General features: G+C 43.2%; 1 protein-coding gene across 2 annotated transcripts in view; it reads left to right on the plus strand.

Annotated features, from left to right (window-relative positions):
- Positions 1-304: 304 nt before the first annotated feature.
- Positions 305-13,748, plus strand: part of kat6b (K(lysine) acetyltransferase 6B) — a 33,878-nt gene continuing 20,434 nt past the window's right edge. For both annotated transcript variants that reach the window (XM_080748108.1, XM_080748109.1), the window contains exons 1-2: positions 305-960; positions 13,181-13,289. In XM_080748108.1, the coding sequence (XP_080604234.1) occupies positions 340-960; positions 13,181-13,289 (730 nt within the window). In that variant the 5' untranslated portion in view covers positions 305-339. The remainder of the gene's footprint in view (positions 961-13,180; positions 13,290-13,748) is intronic.

Here is a 13,748-nt window from a genome sequence, read left to right on the forward strand (position 1 = left end):
TGATTTGCACAACATTGGCTAAGTGAAAACATGTGGACATGTGTTTTATGTCTTTGACCAATTTGTTGTTTTTTTCTCTCTCTCTTTTTTTAAGGTTAATTTGGAACCTGAATAAATGATGCTCCGGGTGACTTGGTGACTCGTATCGTTGTGGATTTTACCAGTGGTGTTGTGAAGCTCCGGGTGGTGACCTGGCCAGGATTGAAGACGGCTCCTGGGGACGCTGGGTTTGGAACATAACCTTTTTGACCTCGTCGAAGATGTGGATGTACCTCTTGTTCAACAACAGAAAAGGAGAATCTGTATGGATCACTTTTTCGTGAATCTAATTGTTCAACCATGGTAAAACTTGCAAACCCTCTGTACACGGAGTGGATTCTCGAAGCAATACAGAAGATCAAGAGGCAAAAGCAGAGGCCCTCGGAGGAGAGAATTTGTCATGCCGTGTCCACATCGCACGGACTGGACAAGAGGACCGTTCTTGAGCAGTTGGAATTAAGCGTTCACGATGGCTCTATTCTCAAAGTTACCAATAAGGGGAGTGCGTCGTACAAAGACCCCGGAAATCCGGGGAGGGTCGGATCGCTCCCGCCCGCAAACCTGCCTGTGCCATCAAAGGGATCTATGTGGAGTTCAAGCGACCTGCGCCATATCGATTGGAATAAAATCCTGAAAAGGGCCATTGAGGGCCTGGACGATAACCATGGCTCCTCGCTGAAGAACATTGAGAGGTACCTGAGGAACCAGGCGGACCTCTCAAACGTCGTTGAGAACCCTGCCTTTCGGCAGAGGTTACGGCTCGCCGCAAAGCGGTCTGTGAACAACGGCCGGCTGCTAAAGAACGGCCCTCGGTACAAGCTCAACCATGGAAGTATGGAGGGAAGGTGTCTCTCTAGGTGTCCAAGTGCTTCCCCGTTGGTTCTGTCGTCTGTGACGCTGCTACCCCACGAGAGAGACCAGGTAGACTTCACACTTTCACGTGGTGGCAATTTAGCTCTTACATCAGGGGTCTTCAACGTTTTCAGACCAAGGAAACCTTAGTTGAGAGAGGGATGAAGCAGGGACCCCCACGACCTTATCATAGATTCCATATAGTTTCATTGTTTGACAGCACAATCATCAGTATATTTTGGATTCATGTTAATGTGGGTTTTCAGATATTTAACCACTTGAGCAGTCAATACTTAATAAACTTGACCTTTCACTCTGTACTTAGTCTGCTCTTTTCCCTCGCCAAAGCTCTTTGCCAAAAATAGCCGATCTACAAGCTCACAACGCCTCGCGCTGCGAGGCGTTGTGAGCTTGTAGATCGGCTATTTTTGGCTAAAGTTCTCAGAATATGGACACTAGGGTTCAAGTGGTTAATCTATAAAGGGGGGGAAAAACTAGTTTCTATCACACAAAGATTTGGAGTACTCCCTGTAGTAACTCTGAGGACTCCCTAGGGGTCCCGGACCCCCTGTTGAAGACCCCTGTCTTACATCATACCCAGATGGTCGGTGATGGCACTGCATTCTCATAGCCTCATAATATCCCCATCTCCTCATCCATCATCTTACTGTAGCTGTTTTTCCACTACTGTTTCATGTGTTGATGAGTCCGAATAGGCCGGAAGTCAAGTGGAGGGAGGATGGGTTCATTGGGTTGCAGTCAGTTTAGGCTGCATGCCTACTACGCAGTGACAAGCTTAATCCTGAGAATATACAAATTGACCCATGAATCTGCAAGCGGTCTATTATAGCATTTAAGCTAGTTCAGAATATCGACTATCAGGATATCAGTAAAGGCCTCCATCGATATATATCGCTACACTGGTAAGTCTCTCTGCAGTTAAGTAGTATAAGAGGAAAGAAGAGAGGGCATGATAGATAGATAGATAGATAGATAGATAGATACCGTAGATAGATATAGATACCTTTATTATCCCAAGGTGGGAAATCAGTCGCCCAGAGGCGGCACAGCAGTTAAGGTTACAAGTACAGAGAAGAATGAAAAGAAAAGTACTGTTGTCAATGTTACATAAGTGTCACGTCATAACACAAATGGTAATGCTTATAGTACAACTTATCAATGCAGTGCCAAACAACAACAAAAAGTGACCTTTAACCAAATATAGTGTCTAATGAGATGCATGAGAGATGCTAGAGAAACTAAAGCTAGCCCCTGCCTCACTCAAAGCCCATATTGGGAAGATTTCTTTTGGCTTTAACTTGTTGTAGTTTGGTTGTATCATGCATTGCATTGTATCAGCAAACGTATACCGTATCAGGATACACAGTACATTGTGACACTGTCTATTGGCATACACACATCATATCATTACTGTAACCTGCCAATACCCAGGCCTGGTGCGGAAGTGAGTTGAGACCACACACTTTACGCTGTGACCTGTGACTCGGATGCCAGAGGGAAAGAGAGAGAGAGCAATGAAAAAAGTGCCCTACAGTAAAGACAAACTTTTCATCTGCATTGTTTTCTGCTGACATTGGCACTTAAAGAGCATTTCGCTTTGCAGAGATAGTGTCTCCATCACCGGCACTCAACGGTAATATACACTGCAGAAGAACATCTCTACAATGACAGCAGTTTTGTACTTTGCTTGACAATTTGAAGGCACTATTAAGTGTGCAGGGAAGTGTTGTGGGCCAGGAAGCTTTCCCCTGTGGCCTTAAAATGTACCATAGAGAGAAAGTAGTGCCTGTTTTATACTTGGGTCCAGAGTCAGACCATGGCATGGTGCGCACCAAAAATGGCGTATGACAGGGGTCTTCAAGGTTTTCAGGCCAAGGACCCCTTAGTTGAGAGAGAGAGATGAAGCAGGGACCCCCACAACCTTTTCAGAGATTCCATATAGTTTAATCGTTTGACAGTCACAGCACAATCATCAGTGTATTTTGGATTCTTGTTAATTTGTGTTTTCAGATATGTAACCACTTGAGCCGCTAATAAACTTGACCTTTTACTCTGTACTTAGTCTGCTCTTTTCCCCCTCTGCACCAAACCTCTTTGCCGAAAATAGCCGATCTACAAGCTCACAACGCCTGCGAGGCGTTGTGAGCTTGTAGATCTGCTATCTTTGGCTAAAGTTCTCTGAATATGGACTCTAGGGTTCAAGTGGTTAATATAAAAAAGGAGAAAAAAAGGTTTCTATCACACAAAGATTTGGAGGACCCCCTGTAGTGACTCAGAGGACCCCCTTTTGAAGACCCCTGGTATAAGACTATACAAGCTCACAATGCATTGTGCTGCGAAGTGTTGTGACTGTGAGCTTGTAGATCTGCAACTTATTACAGATTCTCCCCCTTGGGATAATAAAGGCATCTATCTATCTACTTTAGGTTTGTGACACTGGTGTATAACTAGTATAAATCACCTGCAAACACTTGATTGTTTGGTTGTTAAGTCTTTTGCAGATTACATCTTAAAGCCTGTGGAGGTAAAAGAGTGATTGCCTAATAGTTTTTTTGTGTTTGGAAATGATGCATCTGAAACGCAGTGGGTGCGAGTGTGCACAACGTCAAGACAGAGCTTTACAGAGCCGTCACTCGACAAACCCTCCGGTTTCACTGTGAATAATCAGGAAATGACACCTTGACACTGCAGCCACAACTGTGACTGTGTCCTGCGGTCGGACCAAACACTGAAACTGAGAAGTGCTAGTGTGCAGACGCAGTGTCCTGCAAATGGTTCTCAGCATCGAAGTCAGAGGCCCCGGTGTTTCCATTCGGGGCAAATGTTTTGGTTTTCTTTTGCACTAGTCTCGGGCTCGATGACGTCACCAAGCCTAGTTCAGGTCTGCCGTTGAGTTGACCTTCGGGAGGATGAGATGTCTCGTTGTCTTCTTGACGCAGTTCTCACAGCATAAACTTGTGTGTGTGGAGGAGAATTAGACGTACTTTGCAGGAGGGGGGCGGTGCTGTCTTGGTACAGAGTTTATTAGATTCTGAAGAGAGTCTGGCAGGAACAAAGCAAGGAATGAGTTTTTTTTCCCCTTCCTTGCCTGTGTTATGCAACCACTTCATCTCTCTCTCTCACTTGCTCTCACCCTCTCTCACTCACTTGCTCTCTCTCTCTCTCTCTCTCTCTCTCTTCATGCGTTCTCTGGGTAACAGCAGTGTTCTAACCGGACCCCACCCCCTCACTCAGGACAGTCTGCTCCTTTCAGAGGCAGTGTAATTTCCTGTAATGCCCTTCATTTGGAATCCGCTAAGTAAATCAGTTACATCTCTCAGCTGTGTTTGTTTCACTTTAACCAGCGTAACTTTTTTGGGGGGTGGGGAGGGGATAAAGATACCACGGTGTACTAGTCTGTTAACCTAGAGTTATTGAATGCTTTAACTATTGAAAATAGCAGATATACAAGCTCACAGCGCGGCACAGAGTGCTGCGCTGTCCATGGCCAAATACATATCAGTTTGGGGGTCCCTCACATGAAAAGGTTTGAGAACCACTGACATAGTAGTCTCTCAAGAACAGACTAACTGAGCTCCAGTTAAGTGAAAAGGACCTTTTCTTTGACGATGGCTAGCCAGATTGCTGACATAGAAACATAGGGTTTTTCAAAAAAATCTTAGAAGGATTCAAAAGACACTTATAGAATCGGGTCAAAATTCTAATTTTCACGATTTAAAAAAAATAGCAGATCTACAAGCTCGCAGCGCGGCACTCAGTGCCGTGTTGTGAGCTTGTATATCTGCTATTTTTCAATAGTTAAAGCCTAAAATAATGATACGCAATAATGTGTACCCGTTCTAAACGTAACTTTTTTTGGGGGTGGGGAGGGGGTAAAGATACCACGGTGTGCTAGTCTGTTAATTGAACCCAGAGAGTGTACAGATGGGTCCATTTGGGACAATTTTCTCACTCTCTTTGATTTAAAATAACACTGAGGATTTTACTCTGTGCCATCAATACTTTTAACATTTTCAAATCAAAATTTCCAGCAGTTTAATCACCAGTTCAGAGTAATTTCCCTCCTGAAGAAAAATCCCCTTGTGGATTTTTTGGATTAGACATCACTGTCATATCTAGACCTATATTATAAAAAATCTTGCCTATCAACCGTGGGCATTTAATCCTACGGTGTGCAGACTGTGCACAGTCACACACACAGCACTTGCTAGCAGCAATGTCAGCTTCTGTTCAAACTCTGCACAGCATTAGTTCTTTTGTATCTGTTAACTAGTACATGGTGTAGAGTTGGCTCACAGCAATAGTCTCTCTCTCTCTGGTGAGTTCAGTTCATTGTTGTCATAAATATTAATTATGACATAAATATGTGTTGCAAGCACTAGGGATGGGACTAGGGATGGGACGATACGCTATATTATCGTTTATTGTGATAAAAACACTCACGATAATTGTATCGTGGAGATTTAACTTATCGTGAAATTGTCCTCCGTCATGCACTGGGATCAATTCACTTTTTATTTGCCGAGCTGCAGCGTGATATCTAAAGGTAACGGCAATGCGGCAAGTCCCGGAAAAGACGCGCTGTGATTGGCCAGGCGTCATTTGAGTGGCAGCCTCGCGAGGCCCCTCCCCTACTAATACAGACAGAATGCCGGTTTCATCACCTGCCTCCGTGGCTTAGTGGATTGGTCTCTAGGATTCTAATCCAAGTGCCCCGGTTTCGTATCCCGGTCGTGCCAGTCTTTCTTGCTACACCCCACGGAGGTTAGGTTGAGGGTTAGGGGTAGAGTTGGGTTGTCGAAAAGATAACAAGTAGACATAACGACAATGCGGCTCAAAGGGACTGTAGTGCCTTGGACTGCCGCAGGCCAATCACACGCTCCCAGGGTGGGGCTTGCCAGATAGCCGCTACGAAAATCACGCCTAGCTGCATACCCGGTACCATTTAAACCCTCTATTGGTAAAACATACTTATAATATACTTACTTGATAGTCTTTTTTTTTTTCACTCTCTACCAAATGTCTTAAGAAAATACCCAATCTACAAGCTCACAGCGCGTCGCGACGCATTGTGAGCTTGTAGATCTGCTATTTTTTTGGCAAATGTTCCGCCACAGGATAATGGATTTTGATTATCGCGATAATATCGTAAATCGCGATTTCTTTTGTCACAATAATCGTGATATGTCATTTTCAAATCGTCTCATCCCTAACAAGCACACACCTTGATGGATGGCAATCCGCAGTGACGAAGGTCTCCTAGTAGGAAATCCCACAGTGCCTTGGGTCAATAAGTCCCATATCAAGAGTCTGTCTGGCAGTCAGCTGAACGCCTTCATCTCCTGCAGAACAAGATATGTGCCGATACCATTTCCCCTTCCCAATACCGATTCCGGTATGGGACGATACGCGATATTATCGTTTATCGTGATAAGAAACACTCACGATAATCGTATCGTGGAGATTTAATTTATTGTGATATCGTCCTCCGTCATGCACTGGGATTGATTCACCTTTTATTTTCTGAGCTGCATATCCCTTACCCTTTAAACCCTCTATAATTCGTAAAAGCTATTTATAATATACTTACTTTAACTTGATAGTCTTTTTTTCATTCTACCAAATCTCTTTGCCAAAAAATAGCCGGTCTACAAGCTCACAACGTGTCGTATTGCGACACGTTGTGAGCTTGTAGATCTGCTATTTTTTGGCAAATGTTCCGCCCCAGGATGATGGATGTTTGGGATATTTTGATTATCGCGCTAATATCGTAAATCGCGATTTCTTTGGTCACAATAATCATGATATGAAATTTTCATATCATCCCATCCCTAGTCACAATAATAGTCTAATCACACTTATTTGACATAATCTAAATTATTTTGTCATAATTGTTTCCGTGTTGAAGAAATTACATATATTTTCAAACATTTTCAAAAATAGTGGAAGTAGCAAATCTACAAGCTCACAAGGCATCGTGATGTGAGCTTGTGCATCGTCTATTTCCACTATCAATGTTATTTTTTAAGTATAAAGTTGTCAAATATGTAATTTCTTTCTATATTTAGGCTATGCGTCATATTTGCCATGCGTAATTTTAAAGCCTACAAGCCAAACAGAAATGTAATTGTCAATGACAAAAACACAATTAAATCGTTAATCGCTATTATTTGAGTGACAATCGTCATGTAAAATGTCATAATCATGACTGCCCTACATATAGGTCAATACAGAGTACCGATCCGATACCAGTGTGTAATTTAAAAAGAATCCAAGGGTGTTCAAAATGGATCCTTACAGGTCTGTAACTCCGAGATTGTACAAATGGAACCAAATGAACCCTATGGTCCCCCATAACTCTGAGAGTTAAGGCCATGTCACACTAATGCAACTCCGTGCAACTGCCATTGGGGCATCACAAGAGGGGGAAAAGTGGGACTGAGTTACTAGGGCCCAAGGTGGATGGAGGGGCCTTAACTATTTTATACTTTAGCTATCAAAAAATAGCAGTTATACAAGTTCACGTCTGTGCCGCGTTGCGAGCTTGTAGATCTGCTATTTTTCAAAAGTCGTGAAAATGTGTGCAAATCTTTGAATATATGTATGTTTTAAAGATGGGGTGCCATGATTTTCTCTCCCTCTAAAACATGATTATCAGCTATTATTAGAGATGGTCCGATCAGGTTTTTAGGAACCGATCACCGATTTTGATCACCCGATACCGATCAATCACCTGGAACTAAATATTTTGAGATGGAGGGTCCGTGGCCAAATACATATCATTTTGGGGGTCCTTGACATGAAGGAGAAGGATTTGATATATTCAGACTTTTCACAATTTTTCAAAAATAGCAGATCTAAAAGCTCTGAGCTTGTATATCTTCTATTTTTCAGTAATTAAAGCACAAAATAATGTGTTCCCAGTCTAAATGGGTTAAATCCCCTCCCCCTATGAAGAACATCCATGGGGGGCCCGCAGTGAATCCTTGTACCCAGGGCCCAGGATTTGGTGCAACACTCCTGGATAATGGTTGCGAGTAGTTGCATGTTGCACTTGCAAGCAGGGTTCCCACGGTCATGAAATTCCTGGAAACATTTTGAAATATTTTTCCAGTACTGGAAAAGTTTTGGAATTGATCAAGGGTCCTGGAAGGTCCTGACAAAAATAACTATGCATTGTCTTTGGTTATTGATTTTGTTAATACCTCTGAAATGACAAATTAAACATTGGCCAATTTGTCAAATATTAGAGGCAGAAATTGTGAAAATAGCCGATCTACATGCACACAACGCCTCGCGTTGCGAGGCGAGGCGTTGTGTGCATGTAGATCGTCTATTTTCACAATAAAACCGTGTTATACAAATTTCCTCAACTCTTAGTGCTCGTCAGGGTGCCAGGGTCTCCAGTTCAAATATGATTATTTCAGGGGTCACGGCCTGAAAAGGTTGAGAACCACTGGGATACACTGCCTGTCTTTGGGCATTGCGCATAGGAGTAAACGACTCATTATTGAGCTGAATTATTGTTATATAGTCCTGGAAATCGGTTTAAAAATTCTGGAAAAGTTTTGGAAATTAATTGGTAAAGATGTGTGGGAACCCTGTGCAAGGAGTTGCATTGGTGCGGTTTGGCCTCTATGGGGGTCCTTGAAATTAAAAAGGGGAACCACTGATCTAGGTATAAATAAATAAAATCCATTAAATAATTGCTAAAGTGTAGCTACAAGTTAGTAAAATGATAATGTAAATAGTACAGTCATCAACTGAAGCATTCAAAATCCAAAATAATGGATGACTGTAATTGACATATCATCATCACGTGATGAATTACATTGGAACGTCAAAATACCAATACCAGCATTTTGGGCAGTATATCGGCAGCATTTTCTGATAACCTGGTGAAATGCTAACCTGCCGACGCTGGTGAATTCTAACCTGGTGAATGCTAAACTGCCTATGCTGGTGAATGCTAACCTGGTGAATGCTTGGTGTGGTTATGGAACAACTCTACAGTGCAGAATGACTCCTATTGTAACCATAACAGTGCGAGTCCATGTATTATTCTGCTGAATCAGTGCAGCATCATTGGAAATATTTGAATCAATCCCAACTTGGTCTTTCATGTCAAATGTTGCAATTGGATTTGGATTATATCGGCAATTAAATAAAGGTGTTTGCAATCTAGAGCAGGGGTCTTCAACGTTTTCAGGCCAAGGACCCCTTAGTTGAGAGAGATGAAGCAGGTAACCCCCACAACCTTTTCATAGATAGTTTCGCATATCGTTTGACAGCACAATCATCAGTATTTTAGATTCATGTCAATTTGTGTTTTCAGATATTTAACCACTTCAACCGTCAATACTTTCATTTTGAAACTCACATGCAGAGCTGCTGATGTATCGCCAGAGCTGACTCGTTCATGTCGGCTGCTGTTGTTGTCTCTCTGTCGCCGGTGAAATTCAATGGTGAATACCTTCTTCTTCCGGACATTAACAACACACCTTAACTTGTTTTTCGCCATTCATCATCACTTCCACTTCTACCTCTGCACTGTTATACGGAAACTGGTGAACCACCGAAATATGACACCGACACGTAATGAACTTGACATTTCACTCTTTACTTAGTCTGCTCTTTTTCCCCTCTACGCCAAATGTTGTTGCCGGAAATAGCCGATCTACAAGCTCACAACGCCTCGCAGCGCGAGGCGTTGTGAGCTTGTAGATCTGCCATTTTTGGCTAAGGTTCTCCGAATATGGACGCTACGGTTCAAGTGGTTAATATAAAAAAGGAGACAAAAAAGGTTTCTATCACAAAAAGATTTGGAGGACCCCCTGTAGTAACTCTGAGGACCCCCTGTTGAAGACCCATGATCTAGAGCAAGAACTCCAGATTGGCTTATGTACTCACAGAAAGATCAGGGGAGAGAGAGAGAGAGAGAGCAAGTGAGCTGGAGTTTGATAGGCATTCAACCCTGAATAACACGTGGTTGTTGTTGTGTGCATTCACATCAGAAGTCTTGCTGCCGTTTCAAGTTCCAAATTCACCATAGTAGTTAGTTAGCAGCAGGGATTGTCATTGTCAGAAACCATATCAACATCACAGGCCGTCTTTTGCAGGGGCGTCACAAGGGAGGGGAGAGTGGGACTGAGTACAGTTACTAGGGCCCAAGGTGGAGGGGGGCCTTAATTATTTTATGCTTTAACTATTGAAAAATAGCAGATATACAAGCTCACAGCACGCTGCGAGCTTGTAGATCTGCTATTTTTGAAAAGTTGTGAAAGTTGCTTCTGGGTCGTACCTGGAACTAAATATTTTGAGATGGGGGTCCGTGGCCAAATACATATCATTTTGGGGGTCCTTCACAAGAAAAAGTTTGAGCACCACTGACATAGAAACATAGGCTTTTAAAAAAACCTTCAAGGACTTTCACAGATTTTCAAGATTTTTCAAAAGTAGTATATCTACAAGCTCACAGCACGGCACACTGTGCCGTGCTGTGAGCTTGTATATCTGCCATTTTTCAATATTTAAAGCACAAAATAATGCAGTGAATCCTTGTACCCAGGGCCCAGAATTTGGTGCGACACCCCTGCCCTTTGAGATGCACTGTTGACTCCAACAGGTCCCATCATCACAGCAGCATTTAGGCAATGTCTTTATGTCGGTGCGTGGCTGCAAGAGCACTAATCACACAGTGAAATCCTGAGGGGTTTCGTTTAACTCCGTGTGTGTTCAGAATGGACCCGGAAGGGTCCATTTGTACACACTACGAGTTGAATGAACACTCTGCATTTTACAGCGCAGCTCCTAATGCTTCTACCCACTCTCAAATATTGACCTGGCAGGTTGGAAAATAGAGTAATCATTGATGTGGCAGTAAACTGCGTTCTCTCACCGTTTCAATCAATTGATACAACCGCCGGGAACAGTGACCGAATTCCCGCTGTATCCTTGGCTGTATTGCTTTCTGCGGTGGGGAGATTTGGACGGTATGACAGGTTGAAAGGATGGTCCCCCTTGTCATGTACCCGCCTGACGGAGTAAAAACAAAGGATCTCTCTGATTGCATCTAGGGGTCAGGGGTCGGTCAGGGCCAGTGGAGATTGGGAGGTCAAACATTTGTTTGCGGTCAGGATGTTGATCTGCCCGTGTAGAGGAGCCGGAGACTAATTATGGGCTTCCCCCGAGTGGCTTTTCCAAAGCCCCCCGGTCAATTGATGAGGCCTCGGTGCATAAACCCAATGATGAGGTGGGTTATTTATGGTCACATTCGCAGTCTCTGTGAATGTTATTTCCCGTTAAGAACCTCCTGGCGTTGGAGGAGGTGACGGTTCTGCTCGATGCTCCTCAAGAGGCATGTTATTAGGTTTAGAGGTGCTTCATATGAAAGCCATTTGCTTAAGACGAAATGCAGCCTCATGGTGATTCCAGTCGGAGATTGCCTGGGCTAGTATATTATCGTCGTTGTCGGGTGAAAACCTTGTATGTCCAAAACCGTTCGTTTTGCATTTATCATTTTAAAAATGATTCAAACTAGTGAAAACTGCCGATCTACAAGACCACAACGCCTCGCACCCGCGAGGCGTTGTGGTCTTGTAGATCGGCTGTTTTCACTACTTTTGTGCAACAGCCTTGTATGATGAAGAAATGATGAAAAAAATGTACTAATTTGAAACTTGGAGATGTGAGGTTTCTGCCCGACAGTTTCTGCCCGACAGTGATGTTATTATGTTAGTGTATTACCCCAGTACACATTCTTGACTACTGTTTCTTCCTAAAGCCTGCCTCTCTTAGTTCTTAGTGATCAATGGGGAAATCCTCTTTAAACCCCGAGCTTATATTTTGACTACTTCTGAACTTGACTCTTAAACCTTTTTAAACGGATGCTGGTTTCGAGATACGAAGCGTCTACTATGGGGCGAATCCGTGCATCGACGGCGAGAAAATGTTTTACCATGGAGGTAATTTGATTACGTGCTGGTTAATCCTTTCAAACTACAGTCTGAGCTTTAAGAATTGGATTAAGTCCTTAAAGTATGATTACTAAGATCACTTCCCCATTCAGATGTAATGGATAGAGGGAGGATCTGGTACGCACCATGGACAAGGCATGTTAACTATTCATCTGTAATCTGTGTGAGAACTCCCAAGTCAAACCATCTTGTCATTGACTGGGCTTACAGTATGTTCCTAGGGCCATCTTCCTGCTTCAATATCTTAACCACCAACATGCCTGCAGTGATCTCCAAACCACAGTGGCCCAAAACAAACATGCTCGTAGGCAGTACGAGACCAGACCAGGTCCGTCGACAGTTTTCTAAACCAGGGGTCTTCAACGTTTTCAGGCCAAGGACCCCTTAGCTGAGAGAGAGATGAAACGGGGACCCCCAGATTCCATATACTGTAGTTTCATCGTCAAACCCGTTCTTCTGCTATACCACCAAAATGTGGAAAGCCTTACCGAAGGCCATAAAGGAGTGTGGATCCCTAGCATCCTTTAAAATTGCTGAAAAACCACTTACAGGCAGCAGCCGTTCGCAACTGGTAAAAAAACAAACCTAGCCCAGCCCTACCCTCCCTTGCCCCTTCTTTGTATATACTTACTGTTTGTTTAGACTTAACTGTTTTCTTTTTTTTTGTTCTTTCATTTTATTTTATTTACATATCTACTGCATAGTACTGTGTTCTATTCGTCTGTCATTCAATGTTATATGAGATACTTAATGGTTTCCTGTGGAAATAAGCTTAGTCTTTTCTAGGATCTCCTTTTAGTAGACCTTGTACCAGTGAACTGTACCGTCATGAAACTGTACCTTTTCCTATACAAACTTCTAAGTCTTCAATAAATCAATCAAAGACAGCACAATCATTAGTGTATATTGGATTCATGTCAATTTGTGTTATCAGATATGTAACCACTTGAACCGTCAATACTTAATAAACTTTCACTCTGTACTTAGTGTGCTCTTTTTCCCCCTCTACACCAACCTCTTTGCCGAAAATAGCCGATCTACAAGCGCCTTGAGATCTACAACTTGTAGATCTCAAGGCGTTGTGAGCTTGTAGATCTCCTATTTTTGGCTAAAGTCCTAGAATATGCCAGAATATGGACGTTAGGGTTCAAGTGGTTAATACAAAAAAGAAGAGAAAGTTTCTATCACACAAAGATTTGAAGGACCACCTGTAGTAACTCCCGGGTCCCGGACCCCCGGTTGAAGACCCCTGTTCTAAACAGTTTCTTCTCTTGTTTTGTGTTCCCGCCCAGTTACGAGTCGACCCCATCCCGATATGCAGTTTCTGTCTGGGAACGAAAGAGTCAAATCGGGACAAACGTCCGGAGGAGCTGCTGTCCTGTGCAGACTGTGGGAGCAGTGGTAAGTTTGCCTTGGAGTGTATGGCTGCACTAGATACAATGACAGGGAAGTCCTCCTGAGCCCAGCCCTCTACATAACAATGTACTCCAGCCCCGAACAAGGTTGTGAAATATGTTTGCAAGGCTCAGGAAAACGGGTCTTAAAACCGGTACAAGGTCAAACAGGAATGTGTGAACGTACGGTTAAACATAGTGTGGGCACAGCACCTCGGGAATAGAAGTAGCAACTCTCCGTGGTGCTGGGCCAGATGCCATATCCTTGATGCATATTATTTTGTGCTTGGTGTAAAGTCTTCTCCTTGTGGGATTTATGCAAAGAACATTGTTGAAATTGAGTAGCGGAGAGGGGCCCCCAAATTGCTCACAACCTGCGATTGGCTAAAGAAAGGCAGATGCTACCTAAAGTGGCTATTAGAACGTTAAAATCACCCACGTCATTTTCATTCAATTGGTCTTACGG

This window comes from Nannobrachium achirus (assembly GCF_963921795.1).
Source record: "Nannobrachium achirus genome assembly, chromosome: 18".
Classification (NCBI taxonomy): domain Eukaryota; kingdom Metazoa; phylum Chordata; class Actinopteri; order Myctophiformes; family Myctophidae; genus Nannobrachium; species Nannobrachium achirus.